This window comes from Tursiops truncatus, chromosome 8, assembly GCF_011762595.2.
Source record: "Tursiops truncatus isolate mTurTru1 chromosome 8, mTurTru1.mat.Y, whole genome shotgun sequence".
NCBI classification, from domain to species: domain Eukaryota; kingdom Metazoa; phylum Chordata; class Mammalia; order Artiodactyla; family Delphinidae; genus Tursiops; species Tursiops truncatus.
In genome coordinates this window covers 11,510,646-11,525,898 of record NC_047041.1, presented here as the reverse complement: position 1 = coordinate 11,525,898, position 15,253 = coordinate 11,510,646, and the positions used below count along the sequence as shown (strand labels likewise).

At 48.3% G+C, this 15,253-nt stretch overlaps 1 protein-coding gene across 1 annotated transcript in view; it reads left to right on the top strand.

Moving 5' to 3' along the window:
* SORL1 (sortilin related receptor 1) overlaps positions 1–15,253 on the top strand; it is a 160,545-nt gene that overhangs the window by 140,824 nt on the left and 4,468 nt on the right. Inside the window, exons 41-47 of the mRNA XM_033861888.2 lie at positions 1,716–1,900; positions 5,129–5,248; positions 6,173–6,337; positions 7,649–7,823; positions 8,854–8,960; positions 11,531–11,723; positions 13,941–14,153. Of these exons, the coding sequence (XP_033717779.1) occupies positions 1,716–1,900; positions 5,129–5,248; positions 6,173–6,337; positions 7,649–7,823; positions 8,854–8,960; positions 11,531–11,723; positions 13,941–14,153 (1,158 nt within the window). The remainder of the gene's footprint in view (positions 1–1,715; positions 1,901–5,128; positions 5,249–6,172; positions 6,338–7,648; positions 7,824–8,853; positions 8,961–11,530; positions 11,724–13,940; positions 14,154–15,253) is intronic.

The window sequence follows — 15,253 nt, the reverse complement described above, 5'->3', positions numbered from 1 at the left end:
CTCTTTTTACTGCCCTGGTTTGCCCCTTCTTTGCTGATACAAGGTAGCGCAGGGCCTGCTGCATAATTGGTGTTCAGTAAACATTTGTTGAACGAATGGACCAACAGACTGAGCGAAGGAAGCAAGGAGACAAGGAAGGAAGAGGGTCCAGTTCCTCTTGTATCTGTACAGATAGTGAGTCTCAATTAAAATCCTCATATCTGAAGATGAACTAAAGGAAGGATTTTAATTTGTTTCTAAGACAAAACCTTCATTGGCCAAGGCTGCTTGTGAATGTTGAAGAGGACATGGGAGCTTCTACTCTTCCCTTATACTCTGTTTGCAAAGTACTTTCAATCTTAGCAGGCGTTCTGTTATACACAGTATATTTTTTTGGCGGGAGGGAACCGAAGGCTGCCTAAGGAGGCTGTGCAGGAGTATAGCTAACATTGAGCACTGACTGTATACAGGCATTTACCCAGGCACTCTGTGTGTGGTGTTTTACAGAACACCTCCAGAACAGTGTGGTGGGATCTACTCATTTTATGGACGAGAAAACAAGGTTCAGGGACTGAGTGACTCCCTCAGAAGGTGGCAGAGCCACGATGGGAATCCACGCCTCTCTCATTCCAAAGGCTGTGGTCTCATCGCCTCGACATTGCACCGGTAGAAATTGGCAGAGTCGGGAGCAAAAAAGTCTTACCAGCCTTTGCCTGAAACACACGAAGGGCTTGCTCCCTGCCAGGCGCCATGCCGAGCACTTGGGAGGAATTTTCTTTTTTTGTTCCCTGCAACAGCCAGCTGGTATAAGTGCTGTCACTGTCCTCCATCTTACCAACAAGGAAATGAACTTGGAGAGTTTGAATACTTCATTCTTGCTTGTACAAGTACGAAGGGTAGAGATGGGCCTTGAACCCAAGTCCTTCCGATTCCAAAGACTGTCCTCTTAGCACACCCTCCTTTTTGTTCACTGCTCTCTTAGTTTTTAATAACATTTCCCCTAATTAGAAAGGGGGCACATGTTTATTACAGAAAATTTAGAAAACAAAAAAGGTACAATCGAATTTTTAATTTCCTATCATTTCACTTCCCAGGGAAACCACTTTTACATTTTGGGTGGTTCTAAGTTAATACTTTTCCTCCTCATTGATTTTTTTGTATCTTCTTAAATAAAATTTGAATAATGCTATATGGAATTTTATATCCTGCCTTTTTCACTGAATGTAAATAACAGAATTTTCTAGTTTCATTATATATTCTTGGAAACAGCCTTTAGTGGCCGCGTAATAGTTCATGGAATGCACGTGAAGCTCATGGACGCACATTATTTAACTGTTGCCTTGTTGCCAGGCAGTCAGATGATTATACTTTTTTCTGCCATAACAAACGCTGTGACAGACATCCTGGCTGCACAAATTTTGGGATCCCTCTCATTTAACTGCACTGAAGGTTATGAAGGATGTCAAGACTCACAAGGCCAAATGGCTCTCCAGGAGGGTCGTACCAATTTATATCCCCAGATAGGCAGCTTTCAAAGGGATTTTCCCATGCCAATGCAGTGTGTTGCTTGCAGTAGTCATTAATAAATCACGCCGAGTGAATCTGTAAAGTAATAAAAATTCTACAGCATGTGGGGCGCACTTAAATGGAGAGATGACATTAAAAAAAATAGGGTGTGCATATAAAGATATGTATTCCTGACTGCTGCCCCCAGCCCTTTGTCCCTGTTTCCCCAGTGGGCAACCTGACAGCTCATACAACCTACGAGATTTCTGCCTGGGCCAAGACTGACTTGGGGGACAGTCCTCTGGCATTTGAGCATGTCACAACCAGAGGAGTCCGCCCACCCGCCCCGAGCCTCAAAGCCAAGGCCGTCAATCAGACGGCGGTGGAATGCACCTGGACCGGCCCCAGGAATGTGGTGAGTCAGCCAGGATGACCCTTGCAGAGCACGGATGGACTGTCGCCTGGCACTAGGCCACAAGACACCCCCAGGGCTTCCCCCTCTGTTGCTGTTGTTTTTCTTCTCACCCCAGACACAAGCTGCCCTTGTAGTCAGTTCTGGATTACCTTCTAGAGGCGCCTGACATCCTGCCTCAGCCTCCCTTTCTGCATCCTGGCCTGGCATCCAAGACGAAGAGCCCCCTGCTGTTTGCTGAACAGACCTAGTTTGAGGAGGGGGCACATTCCCGAGCTGGGAGTCTCACCTAGGGATGGGTGAGAAGTCGCCTGCAGGACAATGAGTATGCGCCTGAGGACCGTGCCTCAGGCTCCTCTAGCCCCTCCTCACCTAGGGGATCCCCCGCCCACAGGTTGCTTTCTCTGTCCCCCCAAACATGCCCCACCCCAGTTCATTCCAGGATGCTGGCTCTTACTTGTATATAGGCCTTTTGTTTTCATGTATGCATTTTGACTCACTGGAATTAGATCTGCGCTTCTTTTTTCTTTCGCGGTACGCGGGCCTCTCGCTGTTGTGGCCTCTCCCGTTGCGGAGCACAGGCTCCGGACGCGCAGGCTCAGCGGCCATGGCTCACGGGCCCAGCCGCTCCGCGGCATGTGGGATCTTCCCTGACCGGGGCACGAACCCGTGTCCCCTGCCTCGGCAGGCGGACTCTCAACCACTGCGCCACCAGGGAAGCCCTGCGCTTCTTTTTGAGCCTGGCTTTGATTTCCCGCCTTCCACAGTGTGCACCTCCTTTGCTTTCAGGTGCACCCTCGCAAGCCTCTCATCATGCCCCTCCTGCCTCTGCGCCAGGGCGTCTGCTCTCTCTTCCCTGGAGTCCTTCCTGCTCCTGCTGCTGTGTAGTCAAATCCTAGCTCTTCTACTGGATCTCTTTCCCTTACCAACTCCTAAACCTTTAGAGTTGATGCCACGCAGCATAACGTTTCATTAGATACTACGTATCCGATTTGATATCTTCTGTCCACTCTCATCTCCCTGAGTAGTTTGTAAGTTCTTGAAGGGAAGGATTGTTTTCTGGGTTTTCCAAATGGAAAAGCATATGGAACTAAATCTGTAATTGAGCCTTAGTGAATCCTCAGTGGCTGGTGAGGAGGAATTGGCATGAGTCTTGTCTTCTGAGGGCATCCCCAGTGTGCATCGGGGGCAGGACTGGTTCGTGGGGAAAGAACCAAGGTTTGCAAGTAATTAATTGTCTGTGAGATCAGCCGTGAAGGAGGAGGGAGAGGTAGGAGTTAACTGAGCACCCACTGTGTGCCAGGCACGATGCCCACCCTTCATCCATGGTCTCGCACTTAGTCCTCTCATCAGCTCTGTGGGGTAAATGTTCCTTCTCTACCAGTGAGGAGACCATGGCTCAGAGGGGGTGAAGTAACTGGCCAAAGTCGAGGGTTAGTAAGCAACAGGCTGAGTTAGAGCTCAGGTCCAGCTAATTTAACAGCCCGGGCTCTTCTGTTGCTCCAGAACCTGACTCTGGGGCAAGGACAGAGATGAGAATGCCCAGAGCCCCCCCGGTCTCCATTTTACCTGGAAGTAGACCGTTATCACAGAGGGGCCTTTATCTCTGTTTAAGTACCCAACCCAGAGCCTGCCCACCTGTCACCCCCAGCTGTCTGCACAGAGTGGGGCATCGTGTACAGAACGTTGGCCCGTGACTTGTTTTTAGTGTCTCACCACACGTGAACTTGGAGAAGGAGCCTAGCCCGGCCTCCTCCTGGCTGAGGGATCCCTTACACTCACGGTAGCCTTCCGAGGGTCAGGGGCTGGTGGAGTCCTCTGGACGAAGCTCTCAGCTTCCGCCCGTCTTCATCTCACTGCGGACACTGGGGTCTCACTCAGGGCTGCCGTCAGCACCGCAAGAGCTGCCCCCATCACTGTCTGCGTGGGGCCTTCTTACACCCTGGCTCCGTCGCTCCAGGGACCCCTTTCCCGGCTCCTGGTTGAAGCCTCCACCCCATGGTGGCCACGGGCCTGTTCTCTCTGGGGGTCAGGCCTGCCTGCGCCCTGGGTCCCCCTCTGCCATCCCATCTGAGCTCTCTCCTTCCCCTATTCCTGTTCCATTCCCGTTTGCTCATCTGAGACACACAAGTCCTTTTGCATGTCCCTGATGGGCTCCCTTCATCCCCACAGCTTCTCCAAACTTGTACGGTTTTCAAGTCCCCTTTCTTGCCTGCTCATATGCTCTTGGAGAAAATGCCCTTTGTTTCTACCTTACAAAGGAAGCTTCCTCATGCTTCCCCCATTAGAAACATGCTCTCAGCTTCCACTTTCCCCTCTATGAGGCCATCAGACTCCCACCTCCTGCTTTAAACGCCACGTGTACCAATTAGGGTTACGAATGGGTGCAGAGAACAGGAATGGAGAGTAACTGTGGCTTTCAACAGTTTATTTCCCTCCTAATTACAAGTCGGTCAGAGTTTGGAGTTCAGCCGTCTGGGAGCTCTACAGCCGCAGCACAGTTTGATCTGGGCCCCAGGCCCTGCCACCTCCAGCCTGTGGCATCACCTTGCAGTCCAGAGGGCCTCCTGGACCACATCACCCTGCATATTCCAGGCAGCGGGAGGGCAGAAGAAGGGCACCGCTCCCTGCATTTCAATGTGTCCTCACCGAGGTCCTGCCTGGAACATCTGCTGACATCTTGTTGACCAGCCCTGTCACGTGGCCTCTGCCGCTTGGAGGGAGGTGTGGGTGTAGGCATGTTTCCAGGTAGCAGTTCTCACTAAGAACCAGGATTCTGCTGAGGGACGAGGGGAGCATGGGAATGTCCTAGGCAGCCAGCAGTGCCCGCCCTCCCTCCCCATGCCCCCTCCACGAGCTTGCACGCTTGCTATCCCCTTCGCACCTTGGTCAACCCCTCTTTTCCCCAGTTTATTATGCAGTCTTCTAGTATAGCATCTAACCTTCCACATTTGCATCTTGTTATTGATAATTCTGTTTTTCCTCTCTGCCTGGCTCTCCTCAAAAAAGCAAGCTCTGAGGAGAGTCTGCACCGTATTTATCTTTGTAGGTGGGAAGCCACTGCCTGGCCCAGGGTGCCTTCTCTGTAAATGCTGATGCAATAGATGTTGAATGAAGAATTCTTTGTGAGCTCATTTGAAGTGGTTCCCCGGGTCTTAAATTAGGGCTTTCATGAGAGTGAGGTCACTGGCCACTGAACTGGTGTCCTTTTCTGTTCTCTCCTTTTACCAGGTTTACGGCGTCTTCTATGCCACATCCTTTCTTGACCTGTATCGCAACCCCAAGAGCTTGACTACATCACAGCACAACAAAACAGTCCTTGTCAGTGGGGATGAGCAGTATTTGTTTCTGGTAAGTTTCCTGCGCCAGGAGTACAGAAGAATGTTTTATTTTTTGAGGATGTCTTAATTGCTGGCCTCCTGGCTCAGACCCAGGACCTGGGGAGCTGGAGATGTGGATTCCAGGATCCGTGTGTGATGCGTGTGCGCCTGTGCATGTATTTGTGCGAGAGAGAGGGGCTGTGAGAGAGACACACACGGGAGGATGGTTCTTTTTCACAAGCATCAGGTTTTTACTTGAAACGCAGAATGAACGGCCACTTAGCCAACTACAGCTCCCTTGTGCAGGATTGAGAACTTGGAGAATGGGTCACAGGAATAAATAAAAGCTTTTGTCAGATTCCACTTCTAGGAATTTAGCTTACATGCTTTTACATGTGTGCCAAGATATTTAGAGAAACATGTTTGGTATACTGTTGCTTGTGAAAACAAAAGATTTGGAACAAATGTCTATCAAGAGAAGACTGGTTAAAAGGGTTGTTGCTTATCTTTGTGATGGAGTATAGTGCAACCGTCCAACACAAATACAACAAACTCCAAATGTACTGATTTGGAAAAATCTCCATGCTGTATTATTAAGTAAAAGAAGCGAAGAGCATAATAATATGTGTAATGTTTTTGCATTTGTGTAAAAAAAATTAAGAACAGTAGGCTACACATATACACGCATGCATAAGTACACACATATATAAGTACATATCTGTACACACGTACCCGTATATCTGGGCTTATATTTGTGTAGGACATTTCTGGAAGGAAGCACATAAGATCACTACTAGTACTACCTCTGGGAAAACGGATTAGAGATCTGGGGTAGGTGGGGAATTATTCTACATCTTTTTGTATGCATTGAATTTTAATTGTATCCATATGTCACTATTTTGTTGAAACAGTGGTTTGGTGACAACTGCATGAGTTCGAATGGTGTTTGTTTCAGGTCCGGGTGGTGGCGCCCTACCAGGGGCCGTCCTCTGACTACGTCGTGGTGAGGATGATCCCAGATAGCAGGCTTCCTCCCCGTCACCTGCACGTGGTTCATACAGGCAAAACCTCCGCTGTCATCAAGTGGGAATCCCCGTACGATTCTCCTGACCAGGACCTGGTGAGGGGACGCATGGTCTGGTTCGGGGGCGGGTGGGTCCTGTAAGGGGGCAAGAAACCTAGTCCTGGTGCTTGGAGCTCAGCAGGCGGTCTCCCCCTATTTCTGCCTGGTCAAAGACGGGGTCCTTAAGGTGCCTCTTCTTCATTGTCACATCTCCAGTATTCCTGGCTACCGTACTGGTTTGTCCCTCCTTCTCTGCTTTCTCTACCTTCACTAACAAATCTAAATCTAGCCCACTGCCTGTTTTTCTAAATAAAGTTTTATTAGAACCAGGTTATACCCATTCGTTTACACATTATCTAGAGCTGCTTTTATGCTACAAACAAGAGTTGAGTAATTGTGGTAGAGACCATCTATTCTTCAAGGCCTAAGATATTTGCTCTCTGAACCTTTACAAAAAAGTTTGCTGGCCTGTGCCCTAAGAGAAGAAGCATTGATTCTAGAAAAAACCTCCCATTTTCCCTTGCCCAGGCTGCTCTGACCTCCATGCCCTCTGCCCTTCCTGCCGTCCCAGGGGTGGGTGGTTTTAAATGCTTGGTCACAAAGACTCCTCTGGACTCTCAGCTTCTTCCTGTTGATTGAGTTCCCTGTGCTTACTACCTGTCCTTTTACTTTCTCCCTGTCCCCATAGATGTAAGAAGCAACCTGGGAGAAAGTAAATGGGGTTTTTTGTCTCTTAGAGCTGGGATTGAACACTTTCATTCATTGTTCCCCTCTGATGACATCCCGACACTATGGCAGTGGAGATAGAGAATTTGAACACTGAACTGGTTTTTTTTTTTTTTTTTTTTTTTTGCGGTACGCGGGCCTCTCACTGTTGTGGCCTCTCCCGTTGCGGAGCACAGGCTCCGGACGCGCAAGCTCAGCGGCCATGGCTCACGGGCCCAGCCGCTCTGCGGCATGTGGGATCCTCCCGGACCGGGGCACAAACCCGCGTCCCCTGCATCGGCGGGCGGACTCTCAACCACTGCGCCACCAGGGAAGCCCTGAACTGGGGTTTTTCTTGCACGTTCCAACCTACCTGCTGCTGCCATCGCAAATGCGGTTTTCCCTAGAGTTGTTTTTTTTTTGGGGGGGTAGGTGGATCAAACTGACAATTCTCTGTACAAATCTGGGAGTGAATACTTGATATAAGGTTGGGACATGACTACCCTAGAGGCTTTCCAAAGAACAGACATTGGGGCTCAAAATATTGTTGCCGGGGGTCACAACCACTGACATACTTATGTTACATGGGCCACCATTGAACTACAAAGAGTAAAACAACTCCAGCTTCCTGATTACCATTAAAATGTCTTTTTCTTGTCCTAGCTATATGCAGTTGCAGTTAAAGATCTCATAAGGAAGAGTGACCGGAGCTACAAGGTGAAATCCCGCAACAGTACCGTGGAGTACACCCTTAGCAAGTTGGAGCCTGGAGGGAAATACCATGTGATCGTCCAGCTGGGGAACATGAGCAAGGACTCCAGTATCAAAATTACCACAGGTGAGCCGACGAGCGATTGGCGGCCCCCCTCACACGGCAAGGCACTCCCAGTGCCGCTAGAAAGCCTCTAGGCATGGGATTTCTTTTTTTCCTTTTTTATTTTTTAGTTTTTCGAAGACATAGGATTTCTATCAGTAATTGCACAGGAAGTGCGAAGACGACCCGCAGTGTCCACGCTGGGGCAGAGCCGTGCAGGGGTCCCAGTATCTGGGCTGCAGGGTGGTGGCCAGGGCGCTGTGGGCTGGGGAGTGGCTGTCGTTTTCCATATTCTCCATCTCCTCTAGTCTCCCCTCCCCTAGCTGGTTCTGACATTTCCAAGAGAGTTAGGAAATAAAACTGAACGTTGGCCACTTAAAGCCAAGCATTGCATCTGGGCACCTGGACTGAGGTCATCGTGGTTCCTTGGGGCGACATCACATGCAGAAATGGACGGAGACCAGTAACTGGGCAGCAGATTAAAGGGGGATTTGCTGCCAGCTCCAGGCTGGCTCAGCTGTCAGGCTCAAGTTCAGAGAGCAAGTAATAAGCTCAGTTACTCGGACAGCAGCAGGCGATATCAGGAGTGTCAGTAACGGAGGCCGGCAGTGTGAACCGTGGGCCTGGGCCATACTCGGTGGTCATTCTAGGGCTCTGTCTTCAGACCGAGCTCCCTAGGCCCTCACTGACCTCTAAGGCCTCTGGCATTTGGAGCACGAAAGTAGACTGGAACCAGAGCAGAAGTCCAGGTAAACTTTGAACATGGTTCCCTCCCACCCCATCCCTTCCTCCCCCTACCCCGTTTGTTTTTGGCCATCCTTGAGTCTAGATAATGTCCAGATATCTTGGCTAAAGGTATTATAACAACAAAAGAGATGCCAGTTAAAGAGTGTCTACCATGTGCTAGGCTGTATACTAAGCGGTAATGTGTATTATTCCTTCCTTAACCTATCCCTTCAAGATTAGCATTATTTAATCAACCTTTGACAGACAAGAAAACGGAGACTCAGATGTTGAGCTACTAACCGCATCCTACTTCACCTTTAATTTTCAGTTTCATTATCAGCACCTGATGCCTTAAAAATCATAACAGAAAATGACCATGTTCTTCTGTTTTGGAAAAGCCTAGCTTTGAAGGAAAAGCATTTTAATGAAAGCAGGGTAAGTTCCTCCCTCCTTCTCAGTGACTTTGGAAATCTAATTGAAATGCCATTTTAGAGATGAGCTCGTTAACAGCATGCTGGCATAGATAGAGTAAAAAGAAAGAATAGGGCAGGGGAGTGAACTTGAGAATTAAAGGACCATTTTCTGTAGGATTGCTAATTAGTGAAATGTTTATACTGCCCATTAAAGATGTGAATCTCTGCACTAAGCACTTTTCAATCCTGAACTTGTCATCCCCTGAAAGATAGGGAAACGGGCTGGAGTCCTCACTGTGCTTCCTGAGGCTGGACAGGGGTTCAGCATCAGAACCCAGGGCCCCCTCTTTCCCAAACAGTCTGAGGGCGGGGCTGTGGCTTTAGTACTGGGGAACTGAGCTGCACTGCCAACCTGGAATCTTACCAGTTTCTTTCCAGTGAGCAGGAAGTGCTTGAAGATAGTCTTTTGACATATGAAAAACACCTTGTTTCATTTTGTTTTTAGCAGACCAATTACTGAACTCACAGCAGGAGATAGGAGGAGGAGGAGGAGAGTGGCACCTGGGAATAGATTTGCCATCCAAGGGTGGACAGATTCTCCAGTGGAGCTGGGTTGGCCCCATTGTCAGCAAAGCATGAGCTAAATAGATACCCAGTAAATCAACCGTGGCTACCTCGGGGTAGAGCGTTGGCAGAGAGCCCTCCAGTTCTAAATCGTCACAGTGTAATGCCAGAAGGATCAAAATTGGAAAATTCTCACAACTGTGACATATAAATGGTTAATGTATTTAAGTGTAAAGAGAGCTTTCAAATCAATTCAAAACAGAAACACATTGACCCTTGAAAAACGCAGATTTGAATTGTGCAGGTCCACTTATATGTGGAACCTACAGTACCACACCATCTGTGGTTGGTTGAATGCAAGGATGCAGACCGAGGATACAGAGGGTCCACTCTAAGTTATTCTCGGATGTTTGACTGCTCAGAGAGTCAGGGCCCCAACCCCTACATTGTTCAGGGGTCAACTGTGTTATAATTTTGAATAAGGAACAGGTAGCAAGGTAAAAATGTTCAAGCAGCAGTGAGCAAAAGAAAATAAAGTTTCAGCTTCACTAGTAATCTAAACAGCACAGATACAGCACTTTCACATTAAATTGGCAAAAGTTTTGGGGGAGGGTAGTACCAACATGAGTCATAGCTGGGGAGAGGAGTGCTCTGGGAATATGAATGGGTTCAACCTTCTGTAAGGCACTTTGGCAATAGGTATCAGAAACGTTGAAAGTGTTACATCGTTTGATCCAGCAATTCTAGGATTTTACTCTAAGGAAACAGTGTGCATAAAGAACTTGATTTGTGACAGTAAGAAAGAGGACACGCCCTAGATGCCCACTAGAAGAGGGTTGGTCAAGTCAGTTATGGGTGGCTGATGTTGGTATCATTTACATTTTTTTTCTTTATCCCCTTACGTATTTTGCAAATGTCCTACACCACATATATATTAGATAGAAAATAATAAATGCTAGTTAGTAGTCTATAAAAAAGAAGGCAGGAGTGGGACTCCAGGCAGGTGCTGTAGGGAGACCCAGTCGGGCAGCCAATTGTCATCAGCGTGGCAGGAGCCCAGCTTCGTAAAGGTTGGGCTTGCAGTCAGTATTCCATTCCCAGTGCAGGGTTCCAGCATAAGCTTAATGCGTCCTTATTCCTTCCTCCTGACTTAGAGTTCAAAGAAGAGGCAGGTCATCAGAATGAGAACCAGGAGACCATGATTATGCAGTGGGGCCCAATATGTGGGTAGAAATAAGACGGGAGGGGTTCTGCGGTGGGGGGAGGTGCTGGTAGCTATGACACTGGAAGACTTGGAGATCAACCGGGAAGTCTGGGAGTCAATCCTGATCCCAGCCAGCATGCTGGGTTCGGGCTGTTCCAAGAGGGGTTTTTCCAGCACAGGAGTCCAAGACTCTCCCCGAGCCAGTCTAAGTAGGATGCTTATTTCACACTCCCCCAGTGAGCAGAGGCTGAGCTGCTGCAGTGCTGCCTAGTTCAAGGCCAGGCTTGTCTGGGGCTGAGATCAGCTTGGATGAGCTAGAAAGCACGGAGATAGGAAGTGAGCTGCAAGCCAGCAATGGAGTTTGTATAGGCTGTTCTAAGGAGAAACGTCTTGCTTTTATTTTTTACCCCATGCCTGGAGTCCACTGCAACTTGGATTTATTATTGGTCCATCTCATTTCAATGACCTGTTGCTATGTTGTCTGGATTCTTTGTTTCATTTAATATTCCTTGAGATAAGTGGATTGCTGACCAGAACTTTGAATTCTGTACCGGAGTATTTGTTAAAATGGCTTTTGTTAGGTCTGTGCTTTTCATTTCTGCTATGTGGCTCAGAAGTGGGTAGTTAGATGTTGGGGATGAGAATGTTCCCATTTTCTGAATCTAATATCTCAGTGCTATGTAAAAAGAACTGGTACGAAACACACACTGCTTTAGCATCTATAAATGTCTGCAATAAGGAGCTCACAGAGTTGGAACCAGTAGTAGCAGCTGTTAGATTCCTTATTTAACTTCCTGAGCAATCCCTCCTGTGTTTGTTTTCAGGGCTACGAGATACACATGTTTGACAGTGCCATGAATATCACAGCTTACCTTGGGAATACGACTGACAATTTCTTTAAAATCTCCAACCTGAAGTTGGGTCATAATTATACTTTCACTGTCCAAGCACGATGCCTTTTTGGCAGCCAGATTTGTGGGGAGCCTGCTGTCCTGCTCTATGATGAGTTGGGATCTGGTAAGTTGCTGTTGTTGTCCATCTTCAAGTCCAAGGAAATATATCAAGGATGTAGCATGGCTTGATAAACATGTGTCTTTCTAAAACGCATTTAAAATATTCTTGCAGCTCAAGGAAAATCATTTATGCATCAGTTTAATCAGATACTGATATATTTAAAAAATACTTCCTGGGCTTCCCTGGTGGCGCAGTGGTTGAGAGTGCGCCTGCCGATGCAGGGGACACGGGTTCGTGCCCCAGTCCGGGAGGATCCCACATGCCGCGGAGCGGCTGGGCCCGTGAGCCATGGCCGCTGAGCCTGCGCGTCCGGAGCCTGTGCTCCGCAACGGGAGAGGCCACAGCAGTGAGAGGCCCGCGTACCGCCAAAAAAAAAAAAAAAAAAAATGCTTCCTGAGTCAGGCATGGTGTGAGGAGCTGGGATTATAAGGTGACCATATTCTGAATGTAAAGCAGAAGAAAGGGAGGTTTTGTTGAAAAAGGAGATTCTGCTTGGGAAGCACTAGCTTAATGAGTTTTGTTTTTATTCTGTGGAGGACTGTTCAGAGCTGCTAATATGCTAATATTCCCTAGGATTCTGCAAGTCAGTAGATTATCTCATCACAGATTCCCTGATTTCTCAGCCTCTTCATCTTCACCATCAGCCTCAGATCAAAGCCTGAAGTTGACCTGGGATCTCTGTCTTCTGGACACACACAGACAGCAGTGTCGGGCCATGCTGATAGCAGGGGAGAGGAACCTTCCATTTACATGGAAATTCTGCTCAGTTTGTAATAGCTTAGCCAGGATTTCAACAAATGTTTTGCCACTGGCCTTCGTAGTTCCATTTATTCCCAGCCAAGAACTGACCAGTGCTTAAGCTCAGAATCTTATGTTAGACTTGTTATATGCTCCATCACGCTTCCCGGCGTGGCTTCTGGGGGAATCCTTTATCCTTGGCACCTCCCTAAAAGAGGGAAACCTTGCACACCACGTCCCTTGGAGAACTGTCGCATGTTTGAGGTTCTGAGAAGTTTCTACAGGAAACAAACAACCAAACTCTTGTTGTCCTAGTGTTTTTTAAATAGAGTCTCCTTTTTAAGTAAAACCTATTAGCAACCTGTGAAATAGACTTTGGGGAAAACTGCTGTGAGGACATCTGCCAGCTACCTTTGTAGACCAAGACTGTCAGCTGGGGAAATTAACGACATGGCTATTGAGTTGTTAGATCAGACTCGCAGGAAATGGCTGCTCTCTGGCCCATCTTTACGAGGACCTATTGGGATGAAGCCCTGGGCAGCTCCTGAGCTCTCTCCACAAGGCAAAGCCCTGGCCTGCATCACCTCGCCCTGCACCAGGGAACAACCTCAAGCCTGATGAAGCTCCTCATGGAGACTGAGGAAGTCCACTTTGCTTCCTTAGCTAAAACTGACGCCTGCAAGCCATGTTCCTGCCTCAGGTTCAGACTTTCCCCAGGATTTATGACATAAAAATCTACCCCTTCCAGGAAGGCTGGCTCTAACCCCACAGGGAGATGGCTTTGCCCCAGAGCCCTGTTGCTACAGCTTTGTCAGTACCTCATGATAAAGCTAGTATTTGTTTAAAACAGTGGGAAGGGAGCATCACTGTTAGGTTATAGACACCCAGATGGCTTTGCAAAGAACTTTTACAAAATGTTAAATGTATATGGAAAGATTTTCTCTCTCTCTCTCTTATTTAAGTTAAAAAACCTCATAAAACTTCATGAGCTGTTAAGTCAGTATTGCAGTAAAGGAATCTCATTTGTATCACTTAATGGAGCTTCAGGTAATTGCAGTTCAGAGTGACTTTGGTGCCAAGTAGGGGGAAATAATTGCAATCTCGTTAATTAGTGGTCTGATTTCACATCCTCTTATGTAAGGCAAGCGAGCGGTCTTAAGTAATAACGCTAATGAAATCAGTGTTGGTACCCCAACAAAGGTCTCCCTTCCAAGAGATTATCTAAATAACCAACGAGGCCGTGATTAGGAGCCTAATGTAATTACCGTATTTGCATGCACAAGGCCTGTCCTCCATCACTCATGGCAAGGAGTCGGGAAACATTCAGGCGTCACGTGCGGGAACGTGCCATACCAGGCAGGCGGCTCGGGGAGGTGTTGCGAGCTCTCGGCGTTCCGGGGTGGGTGGGGCAGTGAGGGGTTGCCCAGTCTGTTCTCCCGCCCTTACGTGGGAGGCTCACGGGTTGGCCTCTTGCCTTGGCAGGTGGCGATGCCTCAACGATCCAGGCCGCCAGATCTACCGACGTTGCTGCCGTGGTGGTGCCCATCCTGTTCCTGATACTGCTGAGCCTGGGCGTCGGGTTCGCCATCCTGTACACGAAGCATCGGAGGCTGCAGAGCAGCTTCACCGCTTTTGCCAACAGCCACTACAGCTCCAGGCTGGGCTCGGCCGTCTTCTCCTCGGGGGATGACCTGGGTGAGTGCGTCAGGGCACAGGGTTCTTCTTCCCAGGGCAGACCCCACAAAGCCAGGGGCTTGCTGAGGAAACGCCCGCCTCGAGCTCATCTTTTGACGCTAGCAGAGCGCTTTACTAACCAGTGATCCTACTGCTTTGGGTTGAATCAGTTGGAGCCCTTTGCTTTGAAGTTGCTCCTAAATTAAAATACCAGTATTCTCTTAAATAGTGTGCCCGAGGCAGGGAGTTCTGTGAAAGAACAGATAGGAGCTTGCCCTTTACAGGAAGGATGGGCAGACCCTGGGCTTTGGGTATTCCCAAAGTATTGGCAAATTCTTAAGAATTTCCGACCCCTCTCATCCTTCACAGACCTGGAGGCCTGACGTCTCTGGAGATGTTAGTCTAGACAAAAAGCCACGCTTTCCCCATCGGCTTCCGTCCAAAGAAGCCCTTCCCATCTTACTGTTTCTCTTTCTGATGGCTAGCACAACCTCACTGGCCATTCTTCTTTTACGTATTATGGCATGGCGAAGAGAGGGAGATGTTCCTTTTATAAACGTCTGTGTGCTCAAATTCCTAAATGCTCATTGAGCAAGTAGGCCACTTAATAAATGTAATCAAATAGGTGTGTTTTGGGGCCTTCGCCAAACTCGGGCTTGTCCAAACTCAGACTGCTGAATGGGAGTTTACATATTTATTTTCTTCTGTCAACCAGTTACAGTTTTGTTTATGCAGACATTTACGTGTTCCCTGCTCACTGATCATTCGTTATTGAGTCTTCTCCCTTCTCAGTTTCCTTTCTTGTTTCATCACAGGCGCTTGGACTGCCTTGCGTGAATAGGGTGGGTTCTTTAGTGGGTTCTTTGCTTCTGTTACTGGGGGCAAGAGGAATCCACCCATCACGGGGCCGTGCTGTGATCACTGAAAGCAGATCAGCACTTAGTTGCTCAGGGTGGTACCAGGGCCCACGAGGGGACAACCATGAGTCTGGCTAAATGCTTAAACCCCTCTAAGGTCCTTTTCTTCATGAACAGTGTGGGTTCAAAGGAGAAAACAGACAATGACGTTCACTGTGCTAGCATAGGGTGTGGACAACTCAAATCGGGGCACCTAAGCTACCC